Source organism: Seriola lalandi, unplaced genomic scaffold (genome assembly GCF_002814215.2).
Source record: "Seriola lalandi dorsalis isolate HSWRI2012SDOR001 ecotype SW California unplaced genomic scaffold, Sedor1 jcf7180002054372, whole genome shotgun sequence".
NCBI lineage: Eukaryota > Metazoa > Chordata > Actinopteri > Carangiformes > Carangidae > Seriola > Seriola lalandi.
Window position 1 is genome coordinate 373,135 of NW_019524925.1, and position 25,838 is coordinate 398,972.

The 25,838-nt window shown below is 38.6% G+C and overlaps 2 protein-coding genes across 2 annotated transcripts; one reads left to right on the plus strand and one right to left on the minus strand.

The window, feature by feature from the left end:
- Positions 1-6,287: 6,287 nt before the first annotated feature.
- gatm (glycine amidinotransferase (L-arginine:glycine amidinotransferase)) lies at positions 6,288-10,987 on the minus strand. Its single transcript, XM_023408760.2, has 9 exons — positions 10,843-10,987; positions 9,727-9,945; positions 9,388-9,583; positions 8,804-8,994; positions 8,478-8,615; positions 8,123-8,287; positions 7,928-7,991; positions 7,716-7,832; positions 6,288-7,579 (listed from the first exon to the last, which is right to left on the minus strand). The coding sequence occupies exons 1-9, from the start codon at positions 10,909-10,911 to the stop codon at positions 7,467-7,469; spliced, it is 1,272 nt and encodes a 423-aa protein (XP_023264528.1). The 5' UTR covers positions 10,912-10,987; the 3' UTR covers positions 6,288-7,466.
- Positions 10,988-16,108: 5,121 nt separating this feature from the next.
- LOC111656862 (long-chain fatty acid transport protein 2-like) lies at positions 16,109-24,400 on the plus strand. The gene is made up of 10 exons (XM_023408759.2): positions 16,109-16,669; positions 17,593-17,802; positions 17,909-18,067; positions 19,534-19,658; positions 21,224-21,418; positions 21,902-21,992; positions 22,199-22,397; positions 23,029-23,126; positions 23,272-23,402; positions 23,625-24,400. Exons 1-10 carry the CDS (start codon positions 16,189-16,191, stop codon positions 23,799-23,801), a joined length of 1,866 nt encoding a protein of 621 aa, XP_023264527.1. The 5' UTR covers positions 16,109-16,188; the 3' UTR covers positions 23,802-24,400.
- The last annotated feature ends 1,438 nt before the right edge of the window (positions 24,401-25,838 follow it).

The following is a 25,838-nucleotide window of genomic DNA, read 5'->3' on the forward strand; positions in this document are numbered from 1 at the left end:
CTAAAACTCAATGTTTTTACATGGTCAGGAAATGATGTTGAATGATAACATGAATCTTTATTCTCATCAAGTGAGCAGTTTTACCTCATCAGAGATAATAAACTGAACACTCTTTACTGATATATATCAACAAGTGAAGCATCGGACCTCCTGTTCTCTCAGCTGTAGCCGATCGCTGCTACGAGAAGTTTGCCTTCAGGGCCAGAAAGCCTAGCTGGCAGAAAGACTGCCTGGCTTCAGTTTTCAGTTGCACTTTGGGTAAGTTTAAGCAACACATCTACTTGTTTAGGTTTAAGACTATGGTTTGGGTTAAAATGAACCCTTTCACAACTTAAACCACGTTCTAACGCTCTCAGAAAGGCAGAAAGCCTCAGCGCCACTGTCTCCGATTTACTACAGCTGATCAGAGTCACACCCAGCGTTCACTACATTAACACCACAACAGTAAAAATGGTTTCACTTTGGTTCTATTGGTTGTTTGAATCTGATTTTAAATTAAAAAAAAAAAAAAAATAGTGCTCTTTAACACAACTTCTAAGTGCCTGAAAACTGTTGAAGCAGTGTGCATTGCAGTCTGATACAGTGTATTTTGAAATACGTCCACTAGGGGGCAGCAAAGGAGTAGATTTTTCCAACTCTACATGCTCTGGTTATTGTGCAAGTTTAAAACAAATGCTGTGAAAAACTCTGGAGGACCTGCAGTTCTTTAAACCTGTTTTAACTAATTCAGGTTATAATGATCCTGCTTTGACAATGTTTTGTTTTGTTTGTTTGTTTCTTGTGATTGTGTGTTTTTTGTTGTTGTTGTTGTTGTTGTTGTTTTTTTTTTATAAGATATTTTGTGTTTATAGAGCCTCAAATTAGAATAGTAAGATAGAATGTCTCCACATAAGAGACTATTTAGGGGTTTACAACAAATATTTAAATTAGATATTTCTGTTGGCCTGCTCATTTTCAAATCTGAAAAAGTGTAACATTTTAAGAGACATCATGGTTGTCCAATGATATTACATTTATAACATGTTTTCCGTTGCTCTGTAGCGTCAACTACTATATAATAGTTTTAAAAAAGTCTCCATCCTTCTTTCCTAAAGACAGTAAATTATTAAAATGCATCCAATTTAATGAAAATGTCTTTTTAGTGCAGTGAGAACATGTATATTAAAACACAGTTTGCAAATGTAGAGCTGTACTGTCAAATTATAAACTTTTAAATTGCTACCAAACAGTCCAGATATTACAGCAGGCAATGGTGTAAACCAGGTAATGTAGTAGAGTAGACAGGTAGTCCATTTCATGTCACTAGTATCTGTTGACCACTGAGTTCAACATAAGAGTTTTAAACAGTTCAGTGGCTGTGTCTCGCAGAACGTCCAGACACAACACAGAAAACCTAAACTGTTTTTCTTACCGACCTGCAGCCCTGCTGCTGTATCTTGTATTATCTGCACACTCTGTGCTTGTAGTATCTCTGTTCAACACACAGTTCCTGGCCATGATTCAGTGCAAAGCTGTCATTCGGGTTGCAATAGACAAGTTAAAGGACACAGTGTGCAAAGCATTGAAATAAAGCCTGTGTATGAGGTCTTACTAACATGGATGAACTCAGGATCTTTTCTGCTCAGGGTCAATGACATGCTGCTGAATGAATGTTGCATTTCATAGTCCAGAATCATAAATAGTTTTAATGAACTCCAGCACATCAAACATTAATCCAACTTCCTGTAATCCAGACCAAAAAAAAGATGTATGATGACATTTGAAGGAATAATTGAGACTGCTTTACACGCACACATAGTGTGTGTGTGTGTGTGTGTGTGTGTGTGTGTGTGTGTTCTGGAGAATCCACAAATCAATTGTTATTTGGATGACAAACAAGGCAATTATAATGATACAAAGACGACATTTTGACAAAGAGGAAAAACTTTGTTCACAACCTGTGACCTGCCATGAACAAAGTTTCCCACTCAACCAGTCTCATTGAATGATATGCTTATACAATTACAGTGAGTTAGCTCCCGTATACTAGTGACAGTCCTTTTACATGCCGTTTTGACTCCATTTTTAAAGGTTACCCTGAGCTTACATTTTCACTGGTAAGCCAAGGATTTTTTTCATACATATTTTTTCTTTTTAAAGTTTAAACTTAATTGTTCAAATTCTTCATGTAACTGGATATAAATCATCACATGAATATGCTGTTTTTTGCACTTATCTAGGCATCCACACACAAGAATCCAATCTTCAGGATGACTACAGTCGCATTAGGCCATACACAGGACAAGTTTTATCACGTTACGGCTTCAACTGACACTGGTAGCGTAAATACACAAGTTGCAATCAAGTGAAAATGTGGAGAATATCCAGTTTTCTTCTGGGTGATTACATAAAAAATTTAAAAAGTTTACACTGCGAGTCAAAAGTATGGTTTGCTGTGTAAGACACCACAGGACAGATGCACCTACCCCTGCTGTGGATTTCAATGGAAAGCTTTTTTTGCTCTCCCCTTAATGGCCACCTGTAACCACCTCTAAACCACTTTGAAAGTAAAATACCTCCGTACTTCTCTGCATGGGAAAGCAGGTAAACATTAGAAAGCATGATTTTACTGTTCCAAATTTGTTTGGCAAACAGACAACTACTTGACATTAAGTCAGTGACATTACACAACAGTTCACCTCTTCGCTGCCATCTTGCATTATAACACAAATGCTTTAAACACTTTGTTTTTTCTGCTACAAGTGCAATAACTGTATTTTGTAGCTGCTTAAGCTGCTATCTGCAGACACAAGACACTTTATTCTCCGCCTGAATGCAGTTTCTGATTCAACTACACTTTCTCTGTTTAACTTATGTCAGCCTCCATGTCTCCCCACTTTATTTTTGACTATTTTTGTCTGAATACAGTATAAGTACACATTTTTATTTTGTTGTTTTGTACTATAGTAGAGTTTAGATTGTAAAACAGTATTACATATCTAACAGTCCACTCTTGTATCCTGTGCTTTAACACTTCAATTTCCCTGTGTGGGATCAATACAGTTCATCTGATCTTGTATTTCTCATATTCTATATTACCACCACGTCCCATTGTTTGCCACGATATGGATGATAAGTCAACATTTTCGCACATTCTGTTACACCTTTTATTTAAAATATTGTATGTACCCTCTGATGGTCCAGTTGCCAGATATTTGAGCATGTGGTTCTGCTCTGGCAGACTGTTCTGGACCTCATTCAGACTATAAAGTCGCTAAAAGTCAATCTGAGAAGATGACTGCTGTTTTCCTGCAGACACTGAGGCCTGATCATTACCAGATCCCAATCAATTCTCCTGTTTGAGGACAGTTGTCGCGGCAGCTGCAGTATTGCACAGTTAGGCAGCTGTACAAACAAGCAATCCATCTACAGAAGACTACGTAGATACTGGAAAAAAAAAAAAAAAGAGGTGCGACTACGCAGCTGTGAAGAGAAGCGACTTGGCTTCAAATAAACGTATCTTGACACACGGTCACCTTCCATCTGTAGTGTGATTCTGAATGTAATTTATCAGTCCTGGAGGCAGCCACTGACCTCATCGCAGGCCTCAGCCGTAGCCTCATAGCATTCACTGTAGTGCTTGATCCAAGCCGCATTGGGACAAAGGTGAAGTAGTTAAATAGGCAGCATGCTTGAGCTGAATGTCACAGAGCTGCACGGAGTCAGGACGTGCCCACTGCTAGCAAACTGTTTTGGTCCCACTGAAGTCATATGTTATCACAGCGAGGTCTCCGGTTCATTTGGTTGAGGAAATCATGAATTCAGACTTTGTTGCATAAAATGTACTCTGAACAGCACAATAGGACAGATCTGGAGGCAGTTTGTCACAAATCAAAGCTGTTTGCTTGAAGGTCTTTAAAGGTATTAAGTGTCCACCTTTGGTCAGACCTCATGAGACTCCACAGTATGTAGTTTAAAGTGATGCTCTCATCCTGAGTGAGTAGCAAAGAGTGCTACAGTCCTACCACCTCAGCCAAGTCCAATGTCAAACAGCGTACACAAAACGTCAGAGAAAAAAACATAATATATGGTAAATGATTCAGATCTGCACCAAAATTGAATGGGTTCTACTTTGGCTTGTGTCTCAGCCCTCCACCAAGTTCGGTGCAGATCGGTTGAGTAATTTTTGTGTAATCCTGCTGACAAATAAACACATGGGTGAAAACACAACCACTTTGTCGGAGGTAATAAAAAGTTTGTGTTAGTGCAAAAATCAAATAACAACTAACCATAAAGCATTTTGAAGTTTAAAAGAGAGAGAGTAGCGAAGATATTTAGATTTCATGTGAAGGAGTTTTAATCACCGACAGGTTATAGAGAGCACGTCTGGTTTTCTGGACTTTCTGTCAGATCCAAGCTCGAGCTGTGACCACACTGGTGCACCAATTAGAGCTAAGTGTCCAGTAGTAGAAGATTCCCAGAGCGTGAAGTAGTTGACACGACTTAATTTGGGCAGGATCGTCACAAGATGATTGGCAGGGTCCAAATTGAGAATGATGCTTTGGAGAAAGTGTTTGTGACAGATTTTGTAGGGTGCAGACTTTCAGAATCAGGATCACAATCTGTCTGTCCATCTTCAGTATGTTGTATGTAGTCTTAGTGTTATTTAATTTGTAAAATGCAGAATTCACTGTTATTGCCATTGTTTAAAATTATTACACAGCAACATTATTGTCGGAATTTTTATTTCTTTTTATGTGTATAGTTTTATAGTTTAACTGTTCAATAAACTTCAGGGTGCTGTGTGTTATTTTGACCACTAGATGGCAGCATAATGCAGACATCAACAGGTTGCAGCACTGCTTTACTGGGTTTAATTCAGTGCATTTATTTGTTATTTCACAACCTTTTCAGCATGTTGCAATTTCTAAGTCATTTGGCATCAGACAATAGATCATTATTGATATCACTTATAACTTTAACATTATTTTGTCTTGCAGACTTTAAACATTAAAATCCAAGGACAGTTAAATGTAATTCTCATAAAGTCCAAAATACTGTATAACAATCTCCTGTAAGCTGCGTAAATTACTATATGTTTATTTGCCAAAAATCAAATTTAACATTATTGTCCAAAAGAAGAAATCAGAGGTGCACACAGGGTGCTTACAGTACAGAAAGATAACAGTGCATACATGACATAAAATGTATTTTCTATAGTGAGTGGTTATTTATGAAAAATACAAAACTGTCAGTGACACTTGGTACTACTTGTGAGCATTATGCATAACACCTCCTTGTTGATTAAGTGTTTCTGACTGACCTTTCACCCCAACCACAGTGGAGGTGAAGTTTAAATAGCATCAAAAAAGTACTTTAATTTAATTGAAAATATTACCACTGGTCACAAACTAGCCATTCATTTTACAGATTCCCACAGATTTTACTTAAACATACGAAATACATAAATATAGCATTAAAAAAAAAAAATCTTTACAGTAAAGACACGCTTTCTATATGCATTTGCATCAGTGCAGTTTACATAATGCTATATGATGCAATATTCCTCCCACTGACACATCAGCCAGGTTAATGTTTACACACATGAAGGTGTTACAGTTAATGCGGTGCCATTTATCAAACAGATGTATAGATCCCAGGTTCACAGGTTTGTGTGACCGACAGTGGCGTACTTTATTCATCTACATGTCAGTATAATACAACATATCAGTGGTGGAACACAACCAATCAAGTATTTTTACTCCAGTACTGTACTAAACTTTGAAGTACTGTGCTTAAAGTTTTCCTTTTATGGGACTTTATACTTTGAATCTACTATATTTCAGAGGGAAATATTGTAAATTTTACTACACTATATTTATTGAACCATTATAGTTCCAAGTTACTTTTCAGATTAAAAGTTTCAACCACAATACACATTGATGATATTAAAATGCTGCTGTAATAATATCTATATGTATGTTAAATAACAGTATGAAAGGGGCCATTTTGTGAAATGAGTACTTTTACTTTTGATACTTGTCAGTACATTTTGCAGATAATACTCCTGTACCTGTGAAACTTTGATTGCAAGATACTTACTTTATGAGTATTTTGGGGTATTTTTATATTGATTAAAGATCTCAGTGTTTCTCACACCGCTGGTGTTATGGATTAAGCATTAGGAAATGCAATTTTGCAATATTGTTTTCAGACCAGTAATGTCCAATTACCAAACAAAAATATGTTAAATATCCCAAACAATATAATCAAAAAACAAATACCCAATCACAAAAATGACACAGAGCTCTTTTTTTTAAATTACATTTAATAATGTTGCATAATACAAAACATCACTTGCATTCTTCTGCTGATCCACAACTTCCCTTGAATTCATTGTTTCAAAATAAATATCAAGGCAGACTTCAAAAGGTAAACATCTACGTCCAACTGTATATGCAGCGAAGGAACCATACAACATTAATCTTCACAACAAAATGTCTTTCATTCTTTTGGCATATTTGCTTTGCACACAAAAGCAGCTAAGCAGTTGAGTAAGAATGACTAGTAGCATATAACTGGCCCAGATTTGCAATAGAAAACAGCAGAGGCAAAAGGTATACAATATCTGATATGGACCGCATACTTTTTTTTTTTTTTAGTAAATATATAAAAACACTAATTTGCGGGAAATCCAATAAAGAGTATGAAAATATAAGTGGAACTTTGTCTGTTCAATTAAAATCTTTACAAAATAATATACTAGCAATAAGAAATTAATATTGTTTAATGACCTATGTAACAACTTTTATACATTTCTTTAAATAAAAAAATACTTTGGAAAAAGACAGAATTGTGGTGTCCAAGTTTTCATGAGGAGGAAGCGTTTCTCCCCCTGTGCCCTAGTTTGATGACATTCACATACCAAATTGTACCTTGTCCTCGAAGTTATGACTTTTCAGATGTACATGTCATAAACATGTCAGCTTCACAATAGCCAGGCCAGAAATGCAGTTAATATTGAGATTACTGACTGAAATAAAGTGATGTTCATTTGTTACTATTGAGCATATGTATATGTACTGTATATATGCTGTATATATTTCTGAACAAAGCTGTTTGCAAAGGCATTGTGATGCACAGCAATGTCAAATCAAAACAATTCATACATGTTCATTAGGACATTAAGACCCAGTCCGGAAAAGGACTTTGGTGCCACCTGTCGTTATAAGATTGCCCCATTATTAGTTTGTTTGATACACGTTTGAAGATTACACTGTCCATTGATTTGACTTTGAGTTGCAGCAGGTGACATCCAAACATGCAAATTTAAAACTTACACAGTTTTGAAGATAACTCTTCCCTTCATTAAACTGTGTACATACATGATTGACTAACAATACATTCGACAGTTACAGTAAAATTAAGAATCCGGACTGAGGCTTTAATCTTCAAAGCTCAATAAGAACTGCCTATTTCTGGCATGGCTAGTGGAAGTAGGACTGCAGGGTACCACGGCGGCGGACATCAGTTGTCCAGCAGTGGAAGCCGCCACCCAGGGAGTTGGCATGGCGAATGTTCACCTTTACGGTCTTGATACCTGCAACGAAAAACATATTCATGCATCATTATTACACCGTCATTTCCTCGTAGGTGAGTTGGAAGATCAGAATATCTGTTAAAGGATGTGAAATGCTGCAAAAATAAGATGCAATAACTTGAATATATGAACTCACCGAGGTTCTCGAACATTTTGTGAATGGTGGATTCGTTGGCGTCAACCATAACACGCTTCTCATCCAACATCAGGACATTCATGGACAACCATTTGGAGGACATCCACAGCGGGTGGTCTACACAGAAAAACAGAGAGAATGTCTATTTTTCAGCAAGAGCTCAAAATGCTCAGCTGATGTAAGAGAAGAAACATTTTAGTTTCAGTACGCACCATCAGGGATGAGAGGTGTTGGAGGTTTCACAATAGTCCAGCCGGCCTTCTTGAACATGTCAACCTGAGTTCAGGAACGGAGAGCGGTGGTGAACATGAGGCACTTTGCAGTGTTTTATCAAAGCAAGATAAATAATCGGTTCACAAGAGGGCAGCACAGGAAATGAACAATAGACCTTTGCTGCCTTACAGTACCTGGCGACACGGGCGATCAGGGTTTGACAGCACCAGTCCTGGCCCGATGATGTTAAAAGTGGCATCAATGTGCATGGGGTTAGGATCCTTGAAAGAGATGATGTGGATCTTGTAGTCTGGGGCTAGATGACGACGCATCCATTCAATTCCCATGTAATTTGTAACCTGCAAAAAAACCCAGAAGTTTCATGTAGTGTACATTCTTAAACTCTGCAGGGAAGCATTATTTATAGTAAATTGGTGTTAAGAGTTTTGCTTCATCAAATCTTTGATTCTGCACGTTCCATGTTTTACATTTAAGCAATAGGCTGTTGTATAAGAATGAAGGATCTTATAAGTTGAAGAGCCTTTTTACCTGACTCCTCTGTACGAAAAGGTCCCGCCCAGCTCGAATGAAATCAGCAGCATCGAAGCAGGGCTCGTGCTCCGTGGTCACAAACTTCCCCTCGGCGGCCAGCTTGTGTCTGTCCTCCACTGTGCGGATGGGGTAGTCCTGAATGACACCAAGCAGTAATGGTTTACACTTAAGCAATTGGCTGGTAATTTACACTTACTTGTCACATATTGTGCAAGAAACAGCACAAGAAGAAAAGTTCAGTGGTGATATGAACACATAAGTTTGTGTCAAATGCGTGACAGTCCACATTATCTTCGGTTAAACTCAAAAGACGAATGCCTCACCTGATCGTACAGCTCATCAGCCATAGTGGGTTTGGGAGCAGTGGTCCATTTAGCACCTTTACTGAAGTATTCCTTGATCAAAGGTCTGTAGGCCCGGTATTCAAAGAAGCGAGCTCTCCAGGCCATAGGAGCCTCAATAATCTCATTTCCCACAACCATAAGGATGTCTCTGGGCATGGCAGCATACATACCTACCAAAGATTCAACAATACACTATAAGCTCACATAGAATATGTTTACAAGTAAAGCCTTAGATACAATCTTTTTTTACGTAAGTACATAAGTGTTATCAGTAAATTGTACTTCAAGCAATACATGTAAAAAAGGATGATATTATTGGACCATTATTACTGCTGCAGTAACAAGTAAACAGTACTTTAATGTTATAGATGGTACAACATTTCTGTCTGATTTGTTGTGGAGCAGAAGCATAAAGTGGCACGAACTGGAAAATAATCAGGTGAAGCACAAATACTTCATGGATTACTGGCTTTAAGTTGTGAGCTACGTTTTACACATAATTTTACATCATTTTCATAGAACGCTTCTGATTTGTTTTTGGGTTTTCTTTTTTTTTTTTTTACCTGAGGATGTGAAATCTGGAGTTTTGTATTCCAGGGACCAGTTGATGGGTTCCGGCCTCCTCACATTGACGCCCTCATGACGCAGGATATTGCACATTTCTTCAATCTCAGCAACAGCTTTGTTCAAGTGGTCCGCAGGAAAAGACTGGCCGCCATGCTTCTGGTAGAATGGCCAGTACTTCTCATATGTGTTAGCCTGTTGAGAAGTTTGCAACATGACAACATGCAGGTCATCTCATTGTCCCGTGGTGTGAGTTGTGATTCTCCTGTAGTGGCTTACACATGAAGATTATGTAATTTGCATGTTTCAGAAAAATTGATTTTGATGTTAGAGCTTACTTTCACTTCCACGGTGAAGGGAGGCACTTGGGCATTTTCAGCACGACCCACAATCACTTCCTCGAGAGGGTCCCATTCATTGTAGCTGCAGACAGGACATTCCTGCAGCACAGGCTCAGTAACATGTTCCACTTCAACCACATGCTGCATCTGTGCAGCTCCTGCACTTGAAGTGCTCTGAAAAGCCCTCTGCACCCATCCAGTCACCGCCCGGCCAAGCTGAGGAGGGAGAAAAAAAATGGAGTTTTTTTTAAATATTTTCTGCAGCACAATAATGGCCTTCGGTTTTCTGCTGTAGGAGTGAAATAACAGATTTTGAGAACGGTTTCATATAAAATTTAACATTTCTTTAGATTTAATAGATCTTCTCTGATAACAAATACAATTTATACATATTAATACAATCTTGGCATTAGTTGTAAACAACACTAGCTGTGTGTAAACACCCTTGCCTTATGTTATTTGCTGTATTTCTTACTTTGTTTTGGTGCAAGAAATGAGGCCAAATTAAAAGTGATATGGTCAGATAAATGCGTTGACAAGCAGCTCACACACATAAAGAATAATTCAAGTGGAGTGAAGCACAGTGACCTCAGTTATCAATGAGATATACCTCCAGTAAAGTAGATTGGTTTGGTGTCAAAGTACATGTGTCTTATCTCCGCAGACAGGCCTTACAGTGTGGCCTGTGCTGGCTCGGAGCAGCTCTTGGGTCACTGAGTATGGGAGCGCATCTGTGCCAAACAGCTGTTCACTGTCACTCAGGGACCAAAAAAAAAAAAAAAAAAAGCTGTCTCAGCAACTAGAAACAAATCAATATTTGGACTAAGGTCTCTTTGACATGTTTTGGATTTGTTTTAGCCCAAAGAGTCGATCAGATTGAATTTCCCCCCAGAGATTGCTGTATTTTCATCACCTAAAATGCTTAATCAGACAAACAATAAATCAATAAAGAAATCAATTAAGTGAAAGAAGCTGCTTAGATGTAACCTAGTGAAGAAAATGTCGAACATATTCTTTATTCACGTTGACTGACGTGTGCTTTTTAAACCAAAACAACCAACCAAACTTTTTTTTTTAAAAAGAAGAGCAGAATGAAACCACCATAATACCAACCATGGCTCCGATCAGATGGGCAGCCTCGGCCCCCCTGCTACCTCCTCTCAGACACCTTACTCGCAGCATTGTCCACAGTAATAGTGAGTGTGTCAGGGAAATGAAACGGCAGCGCGCGATCCACCTCTCAGTTTGCTCATGAATGAAGACGCCTCAGCTCGCAGCCAACTTTATAGCAGCGGGTCGACGTGCCTCTGAGGCCATTGGTCGCCTTCATGCTGTGGGGGCAACGTGACTTGAGAAAAAGCATTTTCTGAAACTCAATCCCTTACGCCAGCAAATTCTTATCAACTTGGGCCACTTGCTTTAAAGATTTCCAAGGAGAACATCTGAAAATGTCTCAGTGTTTATCAGAACATTGACATAGTTGCTAAACACCCAGTAAAATGATATTACATAATAGACCCCACGATTTATAGTGTGATTTCTATACATTTACCGTGTAAGTCCTCTGAGTATATGGTGTCATTTTGTAAGCACCGGATTCATTTCAGATGTGGAGGGGGAGTGTGTGCTACCCATATTGAGCATTATTTTTTTTTTTGAGTACAGGTCTACGCATGGCTCTCTGCTGAGTTCACACACCTCCAGCTGCTGCAGGGAGCGCGACACGTGGTGCGCCTGCAAAACAGTGGAAGGTGCTTCTCACCTCTCGCCGCTTTGCCCCCTTCCCTCCGCGGAGCTGCAAGATCGTAGACCGTCGGGGAAAACGATCGGCTCTGCACATGGCTCCAGTTACTCATCTGAGCATGAGAGAGGTTCTCTCCGGGCCTGCACAAGAGCGTGCAGCGGTAAATGACCATGTCTGACATCACCACCTGCAGCAGTTTGCAGGCAGATGAGTTATCAGAAGACCACAGCATCAACTTTTTGTGTAATTTCAAACCACTTTAGAGCTATTGTTGATTTCATGCCATCAAGATTTCAGGAAAAAATCTCGTTAAATGTGTTTTTAGAGTTAGATAAGATTTAGATTTATAAAATTAGATCATCCTTGTTGCTGTTTGTTGTCATGCACCGAAAACACCAAAGTAAATTCCTTGTATGTTGAAAACCTACTTGGCAGTAAAACCAGATTCTGATTCTGATTCTGAGATGTACAGATTAGGCCTAACTGACATGTGGAGACATCAGTGCAACCACACGTGTCTTCTGCCTAATGACAAACTTTTCTTTTGGCAGGAGGGGAGCTGGTCCTTAACCTGCTATGACCCTAAATATCCTACATTCAGAGATTTTTAACCATCTACAAAGATTTTTTTTTGGCCTAACTGGCCTCTGTGGTACGAGTTGCCATGTTTGAGTGTTTTCTGCAAAATGTTGGTTATAATGAGAAAGAGGGGGGTTCTACTGGCAACCCTCAACTTCAAAGTGCTTAAGCATTTGTTGACCAGCTGCAGTAGCAATGGAGTTTGAGGGTTTCAAATGTCACAGAATGGAAAATGTCTTCACTAGACACATTTAAATTCAGACGTTATTGTATTTAAATTTCAGTGGTTAAGTGTTTACTAATTTGTGAGGTGAAAATGCCTCTCAAAGGGAATTAAGACATCTTTTTAAAGAAGATCTGAAGTGTAGGCTAGTTAACAGCCGAGCTCAGGCAGTAAGAATGTAACCTGTAATCAATCCAATATCTCCTTTGAGATTAGCCGGAGCAATATTTACCTACTATTTAATGCCTCCCTCCAATTTTCCATAAATGGATCAAGAGCAGAGTTCATACTGCATGTAGGTCATTAAGACATGAACATTTTTTATAAAATAGATTTGCCACAGTTAATCCATCTCATTTGTTCATCATCTTGTTCTCCTCTACCTACATTGAAGAACCAGCAGGAACCAATGAGTATTTTATCACTGATTCATATGACAAAAATTAAACTGTAAATTCAGAGGACAGTAAATATCTGGAAATTGCCCTATAAATTGGTGGCTGTATTATGTAGTGTTACCCTCTTATTAATATTCCACAAAAAGGCCACTAGTGAACTTTAGTCTAAAGGAAGCTAATTAAATGAAACCTGCAGCTCTAGACTTAACTTCTGTATACTACCTGTGATTGGGTGTCACGATAAAGTTTGTCATGCCTGCTTACGTGACTGTTTTGAATGCAGTGCAATATAATCAGTATATAATCAGTATAATATTGACATCACTTAGTTTGGGAATGCTACCAAACACATTCTGGAAACACACCAAAGGGTGAAAAATGAGTGATGTAATCAAAGAGATAGATAGCCTTGTGCAGGCTGTGTCACCACATGCTCCGCTGAACTGTGCTCACAAGAGTTTCACAACCCGCAGACCTCAGTGACCTCTGATATTACCAGGCCCTCTAAAAAAAATCTCTGGCTGCTGCTAAAGGTTCAAAGGATCTGCACGAGGGATGCCTTCAGCTCCCAATAGCATCATTCACTCGTCCAACAGGCACACAGAGAATTTTGTGAAATCAGCTAAAAATCACTAGAGTGTCCGGAAAACATCAGAAAAAGCAGATTACAGCTGATATATAGTGCAACATGTTATTTAGTGAACTTTAGAGGTGCTGGTCGGTTTTTATTACCTTCGGACAGAGCAAGGCTAGCTGTTTCCCTCTTTCCAGTCTTTATGCTAAGCTATGCAAGGCTAACTGTCGCTGTACAGAAAGTGTTTCCCTAAAATGATAAGCCATCACTTTAAGGCCCTTATCATGTCAGTTGATATTGTGCTTCAGTCGTGCTTGTTCCCCAATATCAGGCTGTAAAACCAAAGTGTTGAACTAAAAAAGCTGCAGAGTCGAGCGTTAGACCCATAAACCCATTTCATAACGGATAATCTTCAGTGCATCTGACTTGAAGTCTTCTGACCTGAAATTGTTTGAATGAATGTTCGGATATGGGTTCACTAAACTCATCAAATCACTTTAGTAAAAAAAAACAAAAAAAAAACAAAAATAAAAAATGGATAGTGCACAATGACATACTTCCATTAGCATGCATTTTTATCTGGTCTTCAAATCTGCACGACGCTTCTTCTGAGAAAAATTGCACAATGGATTCTTCTTCTGTGTCTTGTTAATCAATGTTTAGAGTTTCCCATTCAGTCCCACAGTGGACTGCGTGGCAAATAATGAAATGACCCTTCAAACACCTTCAAACTGAGAGAACTGGAGAACAAAGCTGAGTTTAACATTTGTCAGTCTGGCTAAACATTGAATGTCAAACTTGATGGATTTAACTCTGCATTTTATATCACAATTAATGCGGAGACAATTTATTCAACTAGTTCCGTTAACTAAGGCAGCAGGGGGAATAATCAGTTTATATATATATGAAAAAACAACTCTTTTTTTTAAATTGCATTAATGTTCATACTATCTGCAAATATGTTGTACTGGTACTGAAACTGATATAGAGTCCATCTTTACAAACCCATGTAATGCAGCCAAATAAGTGAATGTTGTTCAAAACCACAGGGTTATTTTTTTTATTTTAAAGTAATTCCCAAAGTGTAAGAGTTATTATTATCATTAATATTATTATTATTATTATTATTGTTATTATTATTATTATTTCAATTTGGAAAAAAGTAGAGATTTAGCCCACAGCCCGTTCTGTTTCACAGTTTTAAATGTTTAACAGAAGTCATGAGCTTTACAGTCGCACAAATTATCAATGAATGAAAGCGGAGCCCAGACAAAGAAAAGAGTGACACCTGGAGGAATTTAAAACTGTTTCAAAAAAGAATATTCAGAGAATGTGTGTGTTTTTTCTTGTGTTTGTTTGAACGTGTGTTTTTACCTTCATGTATATGTAGTCAATCAGCAGAATTTTCCAATCTGTAATCCAAATTTAAATACATGGTAGGTCCCATTACCAGCTGCTGAAAGTAACATTTACTCAAGTACAATTCTGAGTTACTTTCCTTGAATATTTCCATGCCACTTTATACTCCTGCTCCACTACACTTCAGAGGGAAATACATATGCTTTTTACTCCACTATTAAAAGCTTGTGTTACAAGTTACTAATCAGATTGAGATTTTGATATAAAAACAAAACTACAACACACCCAACCTTCCCAACCTCTTTGACCTGTGACCCCTTATGATAAAGCAGTGAAGTTGGGGCCTTGTTATGTCTCCGATGAGTTGTTAGTTGTTACCAAGAGACATGTCCCCTCTAAACTTCTCAGATGGTTTCATTTAAGTTACTGTTTGCAGCCCAAAGAGATAAAATGTTCCAATATTTCATAAAAAAAAAAAAAGAAGCAAAGAATACAGGAAAGTCTAATAAAGAAATTTAAAGCACAACTTTCTTTTTTCCTCTTAACCTTTTTAAAATACACCGTCCCATCCAAGGTTAGTGCCACTTTAGGGTGTGTTTTGGTGTGTACCAGACTTAGTCTTCATATAAGCTTGACGAATTATACGTTGCTTGACAGCTATAAGTCTCCGGATTCTATCTGAGAAATGAAATTACAATCACAGAATTGGTTCAGACTTGTTGCTATGGTTTCAAAATGTTTTCCACACAAATAGCCTACTGCTACAGGCCTCAGAAGTCCCATTTTATGCCAAGAAATGGGCAAAAAAACAAACAAATAGCTTACATTATGACCGTGTTTGTGCCTCTGTAATTTTAGTTCAGTATCTCTCATACTCATTCTGAGTTTTTGGGGGTTTTTTTAACTTTATTTTTTTTAATTTTAGGTACAAGTCTAACCCCTCAGATTGATCATATCTGGACTAAATGACCAAACTGTGTGTAGAAATGTAACATGCCCACTTTAACTATATGACCACCAATGATAAGAGAAACTCAAAATGCTATTTTTGTCAGTTTAAATTGTCAGTTGTCTGAATGTCTGGTATTTGCAGCTCTGCCCACTGAACCATCTGACCCTGGACAAGCAGCAGAGCGTTGTTTACATCCTGTAACCTCAACAGCCTTTTTCAGCCGACCCTGACACTGATTATAAGTGTGAGTGATGGGTTGCTTAATTCTCTTTTTTTTCTTACATCCTTAAATGTGTTTCTCTACATAAGTTTTGATCAATTCATTGTAGTTTGAAGATAATCCCCTTCTTTCCTCCAGTGGCAGAGTAAGTTCAGTCTTTGCAGTAAAAAAAACCCCACATGACGCTGTTTATGTGAAATCTGCATTTACCCTCAATCTCTATAAATTCCTACATATTCAAACATCTGACCTTTTCTATTGACCTAACTAACTTTGGAGGGAATGCCCCGCCCCACTGAACAAAATCCTTATTTGCAGCATTCCCCATTTTGCAGCAGGAACTACACTTTTTTTCTTCTTTTTTTTTTTTTTTTTTTCACAGGAACTGTGGCTTTTAAACAAGAAGCAGGATGGAGATGTTTATTATTTCAGTCATTTTAGCAACTATCCTCATCACACCATTCGCATTGAAAACCTTGTCTCCTTATCTTTGGATGGATATTCTGTATTTCGGGGACCTACTGCGGATTTTCGTGAGGTTTGTGTCAAGGCGAAGAAGGAGACCTCTCTTCTTTGTTTTGGACCGTTTCTTGGAGCAGACGGCCGCGCTGCCACACAAGCCTTTCATTGTGTTTGAAAATGAGATATACTCATACACTCACACGGATAAAAGGAGTAACAAAGTGGCCAACGCGCTCCGGGCTCAGCGCGGTTACAGAGCCGGAGACACCGTCGCGCTCTTCATGGGGAATGAACCCGCCTTCTTGTTCACCTGGCTGGCTTTGGCTAAGTTAGGGTCTCCTGTGGCTCTGCTCAACCACAACATCCGCACCAAGTCTCTGCTGCACTGCTTTAACTGCTGCAAGGCTAAAGTGCTGATAGCAGCCTCAGGTATGCATCTGTGTTTTTATGAACAAAACCTATAGGGAAAACCAGTTCTGCTCTTCCGTCATAGGCTGCATTGATTTTTTTTTTTTTTTTTTTTTTTTTTATGGCCGTGAAACTAAAGTTTTCGTGTCTGGTTTGAGTTTAACCTCTGTCATGCCCAGAGATTCAAGCAGTTTTTAAAAGAAGTTATAATTTCTTTTTTCTTGGTACAGTGTAAAAGTCCATTTAACAATTTGAATTCCTAATAATATATAAATAGAAGCGCACAAACAAATAAACAAATACAAGTTTTAAACTGACATAGTATACTGTACAGAGTTTTTTCTTTTCATCACAGTGGAGCAAGTGACTGGTGCAGCTGATACTTCCTAAGAGATGTAAAAGGGATTTGGAGAATTATCCTGGATGGAGCCCTGCCAGGATGATTCAGTGGGATTCATGGGACATGAGCTACTTATTCAATGGCGTTGACATACTAAAAATATTTGAGTTTAAATATTGATCTGAAATTATTTTATAACCAATTTTCAAGCTTCTGTGAAAAATGTAGATTTCTGTTTCTTTTGTCAGATGAAAAATGACGTTTTTGTTTGATCTACGTTCAGATACAAGAATCTGTGGTTTGACGAGACTCAGTATTAGAGCTCTTAAACAACTCAGGGCTGCAAATAGTACTTTTGTTCTCAAAACACTGCAGTGCACATTGTCATCGTCTCCTGAACTTCCTCCCATAGTTCACTAAAAATCCTCCAGCTTCTAGGCTCAGATGATTCTCAGCTACACACACCAAGTTCACACAAATAATTGAAGGTGAAACCTGGTCTTCCACTTGGCTTTAATCATACTTCGTCATAAGCTTCGTATTTCACTGCCAATACTGGGCCACTAGGCAAGTCTGCATGATTGTGCTGTATGACCCTCCCCAGAACTAAAGGACGCCGTGGAGGATGTGCTGCCCTCCCTGACAGAGCAGGGCGTCACCGTCCTCCTGATGACCAAACACTGTGACACACCTGGAATCGAGAGCTTCTCCGATAAAGTGGACGAGGCGCCGGACACCCCGCTCCCTCAGTCCCTCCGATCGCACATCACATTCAAAAGTCCTGCAGTTTATATTTACACCTCTGGAACTACAGGTACTGCAGTGGCTGCATTTGTCCGTTTCCTTTTCAGGTTCATGTGATGATAATATTTTCCCATAAGAATATGTCACAAGCCCGTTTGTGTCTTGCTGTATTTCAGGTCTCCCTAAAGCAGCTGTGGTCAATCAGAACCGCCTCCTGACAGCTCTGGCTGTTTTAGCTTCAAATGGTGTAACGCCTAGTGATGTCATCTACCTCAACCTGCCTCTGTACCACACAGCTGGATTTATTGTAGGCTTTATTGGCTCCATTGAGACAGGTGAGGCGATTGAGCTAAAACAGTTGTGGCCTCGGCTCAAAAAAGAATTTGTGTGAGATTCCTTGGAGATGGATGAGATAAAGAGTTGTTAGGTCGTTTCATGCATTTCAGGCTGTTAAATAATTAGTTATAGTTCGATGTGCACAGCGGTTCTTGTTGTACTGCTAATGCCACTGTTGACCTCAGCAGGGACGAGACAGCTGTGTTGCCAGGTGCTGAACCGCTGAAGACGCTGGAGTTATCATATTTCAGGCCAAACTGTTGTACAGCTTCAAAATCACCGTATCAAACAAACTGATTTGACATTTGAACCAAACAAAAGCTGTAAAGCACAAAGAGGTTTTGACAGGTGGGGTTGAAATCTAAGCAGAGATGTGATGGATAATTTAAAGAAGATCCAGGTTCAGGTTGTTGTTATATATATCTGACAAGAGAAAATTGTCCTGCTCCTTAAGGCAAACAGACCATTTAAAAACCAATGGGTTTGCTGAAAAATGCATCGTCACAAAGCCGAAGAGAAAGCTGTTTTACTCGCGTCATAAAAAGTTAATGTTTTTGGACAGATGTCGTTTTCACAGGACAGCGACGATGACTTAACATACGATGAATAATCAGCTCTGAATCATTTTAATGATGTGCAAAAGCACAGAAACTATGACATGTTTACAATGTAGTAGCTACATTCAAGCACTGGCTTCCCACCATCAGTTTTATTTGATGCCGGAGATATCACTCCAAGCTGTTTCGATGGAGGTGCTCATACACCAGCTGTGCCCCGTGAAGAGACATGCAGGTTCCTGAAAGAAGGACCCCTGTTACATGGCCTTCACCGGGTTTACACAAAAGTGATGTCCCTGCTACCCCTTCTCCCTCTGGTTTTCCTGCCCCTGGGAAACCAAGAGAAAGAGTCTTTTGTCGCTGTGAAGCATTAATCTGAACAGAGCCGGGTCAAACAAGACCAGATTACCTTCACTTTTCTAAATGCTTTTGTCTAAATAGGCTAAAGTTCACACTGCTATAATACGTCAGGGTAGGCAGCCTGAGCTAGACACATATTAGGACATATCCAGTACAGCCCCAGAACAATCACAGTCCCGCAGTTCAATGGCATAGAGTTGGCTGGCATGAGTTTTTGGAAAATATTCAAATCTTACACAAAGCCCATCTTTAATTCAGTCAATTCAAAAATATAAAATGAATTTAGAAATAACTTAATACTGTAGTTAGTACTGTAGTTAGTGGTATTTGCAGATACATCTGAAATGTATTGGTGAATCATTAAAAAAAATGTAGATAAATGTCCCAAACAAACTAAATGTCAGCTGTGTATATCTACTTTTATAACTGAATATTTGAAGTTTTAAAAGGTTGTGAACAGTAGAACTTGCTGAATGGAAAAGCCATAAAAGTGAAGCTGAATCTGTTGTCAAAATGTCTTTTTGTTTTTTTACTGTCTTATTTTGAAGGGTCAACTATCATCCTGAAGAGGAAGTTTTCTGCCTCTCAGTTTTGGGACGACTGCAGGAAACACAGCGTGACTGTTATCCAGTACATCGGAGAGGTGATGCGTTACCTCTGTAGCACATCAAAGGTGAAATGACTTTCACTGTTCCCGCCTTTTAACATCATGTTGTTCAGCCATTCAAAGCTCCCTGCTTCAAAACCTATAACTAAGCAGTATTGCCTTATTTCAGGATTGTTTAAGTAGGAATAATATTTGTTTTACAAATAAATAAAGCATATTGAAGATTGATAGCAATATTTTGTAACTTTTAAGTTTCTGATACTGCCCTTTAATTTTGATCATTTTTATGTATTAGTTTTTCCATTTAGTTTTCTCTGTAATGTAGAAAAGTCTCTGCAGCAGTGTCTTTGCCATGTTACAGTTACAACACCCATCTGAAACCCAAACCAGGGGCAATCTGTGTGCGTGAAGAGGCTTTTGGACAGAATTTAACTGGCCTAGAATTGAAATATATTAAAAGAAAATAGATATGTATGTGCAGTTTTATTCATTTGTAGTTGCGAAGGAGCTGCCATGATTGTCCCCGATGCCTCATAATTAAAAATATTGGTCTAATTTGTTGACAGCCCTATTTAATAACCTTCATCTATCAACCGAATGCCAATTTAGTTGTAATTACTAGAGATATTGCGACTCAAACAAGCTCACCCTGGAATCTCTGGCAGGGTGCTGTGGTCACCGTGCACAATCTTCTCTGCCATGTTAACTACTGTAAAACGTCTTTGCTCTGGACAGCTGCAGAAGCAGAGCCCTGTGAACTGGCTGCAGCGAGCTGCAGGAAGATCAAGTCAGAGATAACTTTCCAGTTATCTCCTGTACATTCCCACAGAGCTGCACAGCTGGCAAACCAAACCAAAATAGAAATAGTTAAATCTCGACTATCATGTTCCAGCCTTTTGCGTCATTATCTGTAGGGGTTTGAACAGCAGGAAACATTATGAATACAACAAAATTTTAGTGCTGTGGCAAATATTTAAAGATTCAAAGATATTTAATAATTGTGTACTTTTGTTATTTCTTGCAAATGTATCTGTTGAATTTAGGAGTACTGTAAACATTTTGTCTACATGTATGGCCATTCAGAGTATCAAATTGCATCACATGAAGTGCAGTCTCAATTTACTGCGTGACCCTGCACCAGTCAGAGGAGATGGTTTGTCTGTATCTGGTCACCTCTAGGAATAGATGCTGGCCTTTACTTAGGAAGGCCATATCGAGTAACTTGGCAAGTAAATTTCCCTGTACGAGTATATAACTGAAGGGTCACTTTCATTACAGTAAATTACATTTCTTATACAGAGTTTGTATGGGTTTTTGAGAGGTGAGTATTTTGAAGTCACACAGAAATATTTTTGCTTGTGTGAATAGTTTCTAATGTCAGATTCTTACATATAGACAGGGATTAGGTGTACTCCATCAGAAAGGTTTCTAATGCTAATTAAGGGCCTAATTAGATGACTGATATGAGTGTGATTAGAAGCCGTGCACTTTATAAACAGCCTGGCAGAATGCTGACAGGTGCCCCCCCCCCCCCCCCCCCCCAAAAAAAAAAAAAAATCATTGATTTCTGTTATATGCTGTTATAGCAAAATGCTTGATCTGTTTATTTTTATTTTCATGTGAAAATACAGAGAGAAAATGACAAGGACCATAAAGTAAGACTGGCCATTGGTAATGGTGTCAGAGCAGACGTATGGAGAGAGTTTCTCAGTCGCTTTGGGAACATTCAGGTCCGAGAGTTTTACGCCTCCACTGAGGGAAATGTGGGATTTATCAACTATGCGGGGAAAATTGGAGCCATTGGACGTGTCCACTTCTTGCATCGGGTAAGGATGAGATCATCCAAAAACAAAAAAATTGTATTTCTGTTAACTTACCGGTAGTTGAAATTTGATAGATTTAATACCTATGTATCAGGCTGTGTGATCCCAGCTCAACCTCTGAGCTTTCATCAGCCTCTCATGGCGGAGCTCGGAACAGCTGTTTGAGCTGTTCATCCATTTGCTGAGTCTAGTAGAGGACCATGAATGTGATGGAAAGCTCTGGAAAAGCTTGTAAGATGACCTTGAGTTTACCAAACGTACTGATCCCAGGTTCAAGAATGAGTTTCCAAACAGTATTTATTTAGCAGTTCAAAAGAAATGATTATTTTTTTTTATGCATCATTGGAGCTGATTCCAAAACATTCTGCATTGTGTTTGTATGTATCAACAATATGATGACATGTACACAGTGGTTTATTCTGTTGGTATGAAGATTAACTGGGCACATATTTGACATATTACTGATGTCGTAACCTCCTCCTGTAGAAGCTGTTTCCCTACACTCTTGTCAAGTATGACACAGAGCGAGATGAACCAATCCGAGACGCCAATGGCCTCTGTGTGGAGTCGCCCAAAGGTGAAGAAACAACTGTTAATATAAAATACTGAATCACACATTTCTCTATGCACTTTATAGAGATTTTTCTATACTCATTTTATGCATTATGACACTTAATATAATATCTAGATCAAGTAGTCTGTTTACAAACCAAATCATAACCCTGGTGATGGAGCAAGTAGTGCATTAATAACGTCGGTAACGTCAGTGGCTTTTTCTTTAAGGTGAGACGGGACTGCTGGTGTCCAAGATCACAGACATCGCTCCTTTTGTCGGCTACGCCCAGAGTGAGGAACAAACGGAGAGGAAAAGACTTCGGGACGTTCTCAAGAAAGGAGATCTTTACTTCAACAGTGGAGACCTAATGAGGATTGATGAGGACAACTTCATTTACTTTCAGGATCGTGTAGGTGACACATTCAGGTAAAGAGCTCTTGTGCACTATGATTTTTATTTTGACACTTGTTTATTTTATTTTATTTTTTTACAGAATAACTGTTTATAATTTTTACACCTTAGTATCAGCCATATTACACAACGACAAATTAAAGACTTGAACAAACAGAGGATGAAACATCACAAGGTCGCTGACTTTTTACTGTAAAAGGTCAAAAGCACAAAATAGTCAGTGAAAAGATAGATGCCATTTGTGTTTCAGTTTCTGTCGTGTCACCTCTTGTAGCTTTTTAGGAACAGGATAAAAATTCTCTACTCTGATAAGAAAGAAAGAATCAAACAAAGGCGTTATGATGTTTCCTTTTCTTTCAAATGTGCTTTTGTCTTTCCCTTATATTTTCATGGATAACTTCTTGCTTTAATCTTTCAGCAGTAAACAGTAAACCTCCCTGCATGTCATGCACCAGGCTCCTTTAGAAAAGCTTTGAAATTGTGGGTAAACTTGTATTTGCTGTGTCACTTTTAGCGTGCAAAGAGAGGACATGTTTTTCTTCCCCCACATGCACATACCTGTAAACTGTGCTTTTGCCTCATGTGCTAAAAAAACAAACAAACAAACTTATAGGCCTTTAAAGCCGTAACCTCTTTGATCCCACAGGTGGAAAGGTGAGAATGTGGCCACGACCGAGGTGTCTGACATCCTGACCATCAGTGATTGTCTCAAAGAGGCCAACGTTTATGGAGTCCAAGTGCCAGGTGATGGTCATTTCCTCCTCCTGTACATTCTCCCAGTGTCGCTAATGAGAATATCTTGACTTCCAAAAGGCAGATCATTGAAAAGAGATATTGATTTTGGTAATGAATCAGTTTTTTTTTTTGGTTTTTTTGTTTGTCAATGCAGGACACGAGGGCCGGATAGGAATGGCAGCTGTCACTGTGGAGGAAGGCGCCCAATTTGATGGAAGTCAAATGTATAGCCATGTGGTCAGCTACCTGCCCTCATATGCCCGACCTCGCTTTATAAGGATACAGGTAATTTCTTTTCACACACGCACTTTGCTGAATTTCACCAGGTACATTGAATTAAAAAAAAAAAAAAACTATTAATATTTGAAAAACAAAAAAAAAAAATGTAAATAACAAAGACTGGGATCAATGTTTATGCCACATTGTCAGAGTTGCCGCCGCATTTTCGATGATATTCTGACACACCTGAGTATCTTAGAGAGTATCCTGTACTTTTCTTCCATGTAGAACGCTGTGGAGGTGACTGGGACTTTCAAGCAGATGAAGATGAAGTTAGTGGAGGAGAGTTTTGATCCAGGACGTATCCAGGACCCTCTTTATGTCCTCGTCGATAATGAGAAGGCATACATACCGCTGACGGCTCCGGTCTACTCCTCCATCATATCAGGAAACATCAAACTATGAGCCGGTTCTTAGTGTTCACTAACTGCGTACTTTTCTGACTGGCTGCATTGATACTTTTAATAGTGAACTTCCAGCTCAGGGACAGAACAAATCTCAAAGTATGACTTATACAGTATGTAGTAAAGCAACATGGAGACATAAACATCTTTATCAATAGCAGTTCATGGGAGTCAAACGTTTTAAATGTAAGGATTAATCTCAGGGGCCAGAGTCAGCCTGCGAGGAGTGGAGGGAGTTTGATCATGTAAATGATATACATATACTAACTGACAAGTGGTAATATAAATAGTGTATTTACTAGCAGGATGAGGATCGCTGTTTCTACAGTAATCAGTCTAATAATGGTGTGGAGAAGTGTCGCTGTTGGGGTGATCGCATCAAAGACACAACATGGATAAACAGTGTACAGTCTAACAGTCTTCATGGAGGGCAAACTATAATGCAGTGGCTATTCGACGTTCTCTCACAGGTAGTATCTGATGTACTCAACAGATTACTTTGTTTTTAGGAAAAATGTAAGTAGCGTGTAGTGGTTTTAGAATGACTTATTATAAATTACTTTCCTAAACATTAAAGTAATTCCTGTTGTAAAACCAGAACTAGTTTTCATGTTTATGTCTCACTCATCATAGTCACAACAACAGCACAAATTTTCAAGTGTGACGTATGTGGAAAAAACCACAAGGTGGAGACAAATGCACACGCTGTCAGAGTCCCTGCTTCAGTTCACAGGGATAAACAGTGCAGTACTAGAAACAGGACAGTGACAAAAATGTTGAGCAGGACACCTGAAAAATTACACCTATATGTGATTTTTTTTTTTTTTTCAACATCCTGTTTCAAAACCATGTGCATTATAATTCTATACTGACTAACGCACTAACATTCCCCAGGGCTAAAACTATGAAAACCTTCGGTCCTTTAATTAACTTTAAACTTTAATTACTTTAATTAATCCAACTTTGACGATTAAAACTGTACTTTACTGTCAAGCACGGTCTGTTTTAATCAGTTACTTGTTTTCCTTGTTCCTGCTGTCGGCTGAACTGTGCCACAAAGCAATGATGTTAAGCAGTAAGTATAGTTTTCTCAGTGTTCACACTAATTTGAGTTAAAAGTAAATGTGTCAATGATGCAGAATGATATTTGGGAGCCCTTGCTGAGGGTCACAACAGGGTCATTAAAAGGCCGAAGACAAATGTGTTGCAATGATTGTACAATGGCCCTATGCTTTGTAAGGTCATTATCCTTTGTAAGATCATTTTAATTTATTGCGCAAGAGCAGTTGTTCCCGGCCTGGGTAATTATGAGTTTTGTGAGTTTTAGAAATATTTTTAAAGTTTAGTTTCTCATCTTGTAACTGGTCCAAGGTCGGAGAGAGGATGAGCAGTAAAAGCATAAAAATGGCTGATACTTTTCACTGTTGGCAGCAGTTCATAATTTGAAACACAGCCCATGAGTTACAGTGTAATTATGTGGTATGAATGGTTCCAACTGGTTAGGGAAGTGAGTAATCATTTAGAAGGAAAGGCGTAATAAATACCACAAGTGTTTTTGTAAATGCTGGGTATCAACGGGATACAATACAAAACTGAGGTTTTGGGAAAATGGTGTTAACTGTGTAATAAAAGAGTTAGACTAAGGGGGGAACAGCCACACATTATATTACAGCCTGCATGGTTCTTACAGTGTAATTCAAAGAATTAAAATAATTACAAGGTTCATGCCATTTTTGATCCATCTACATCATCTACATAATAAATATAAAAGAAGCGACTAATAACAAAGGTGTTGAATTGGAGTGAAATAAAGGGCGGCCCGATAGCCTCAGAAAACTCTGTTTATTTTCCATACATTAATCATATTCATTCACCTTAGTTTAAAAGCACCGCTTTAAACAATTGTAACTGCAACTGATCAGATAATGTTGGTGATGGAGTTAATTAATGTTGAATAACCTTTATGATTATGGTTAAATTAAATCTCGTCAAGCGTGACGTGTAATTATTAAGGCGGTGCAAGTCAGACACTTCCTTT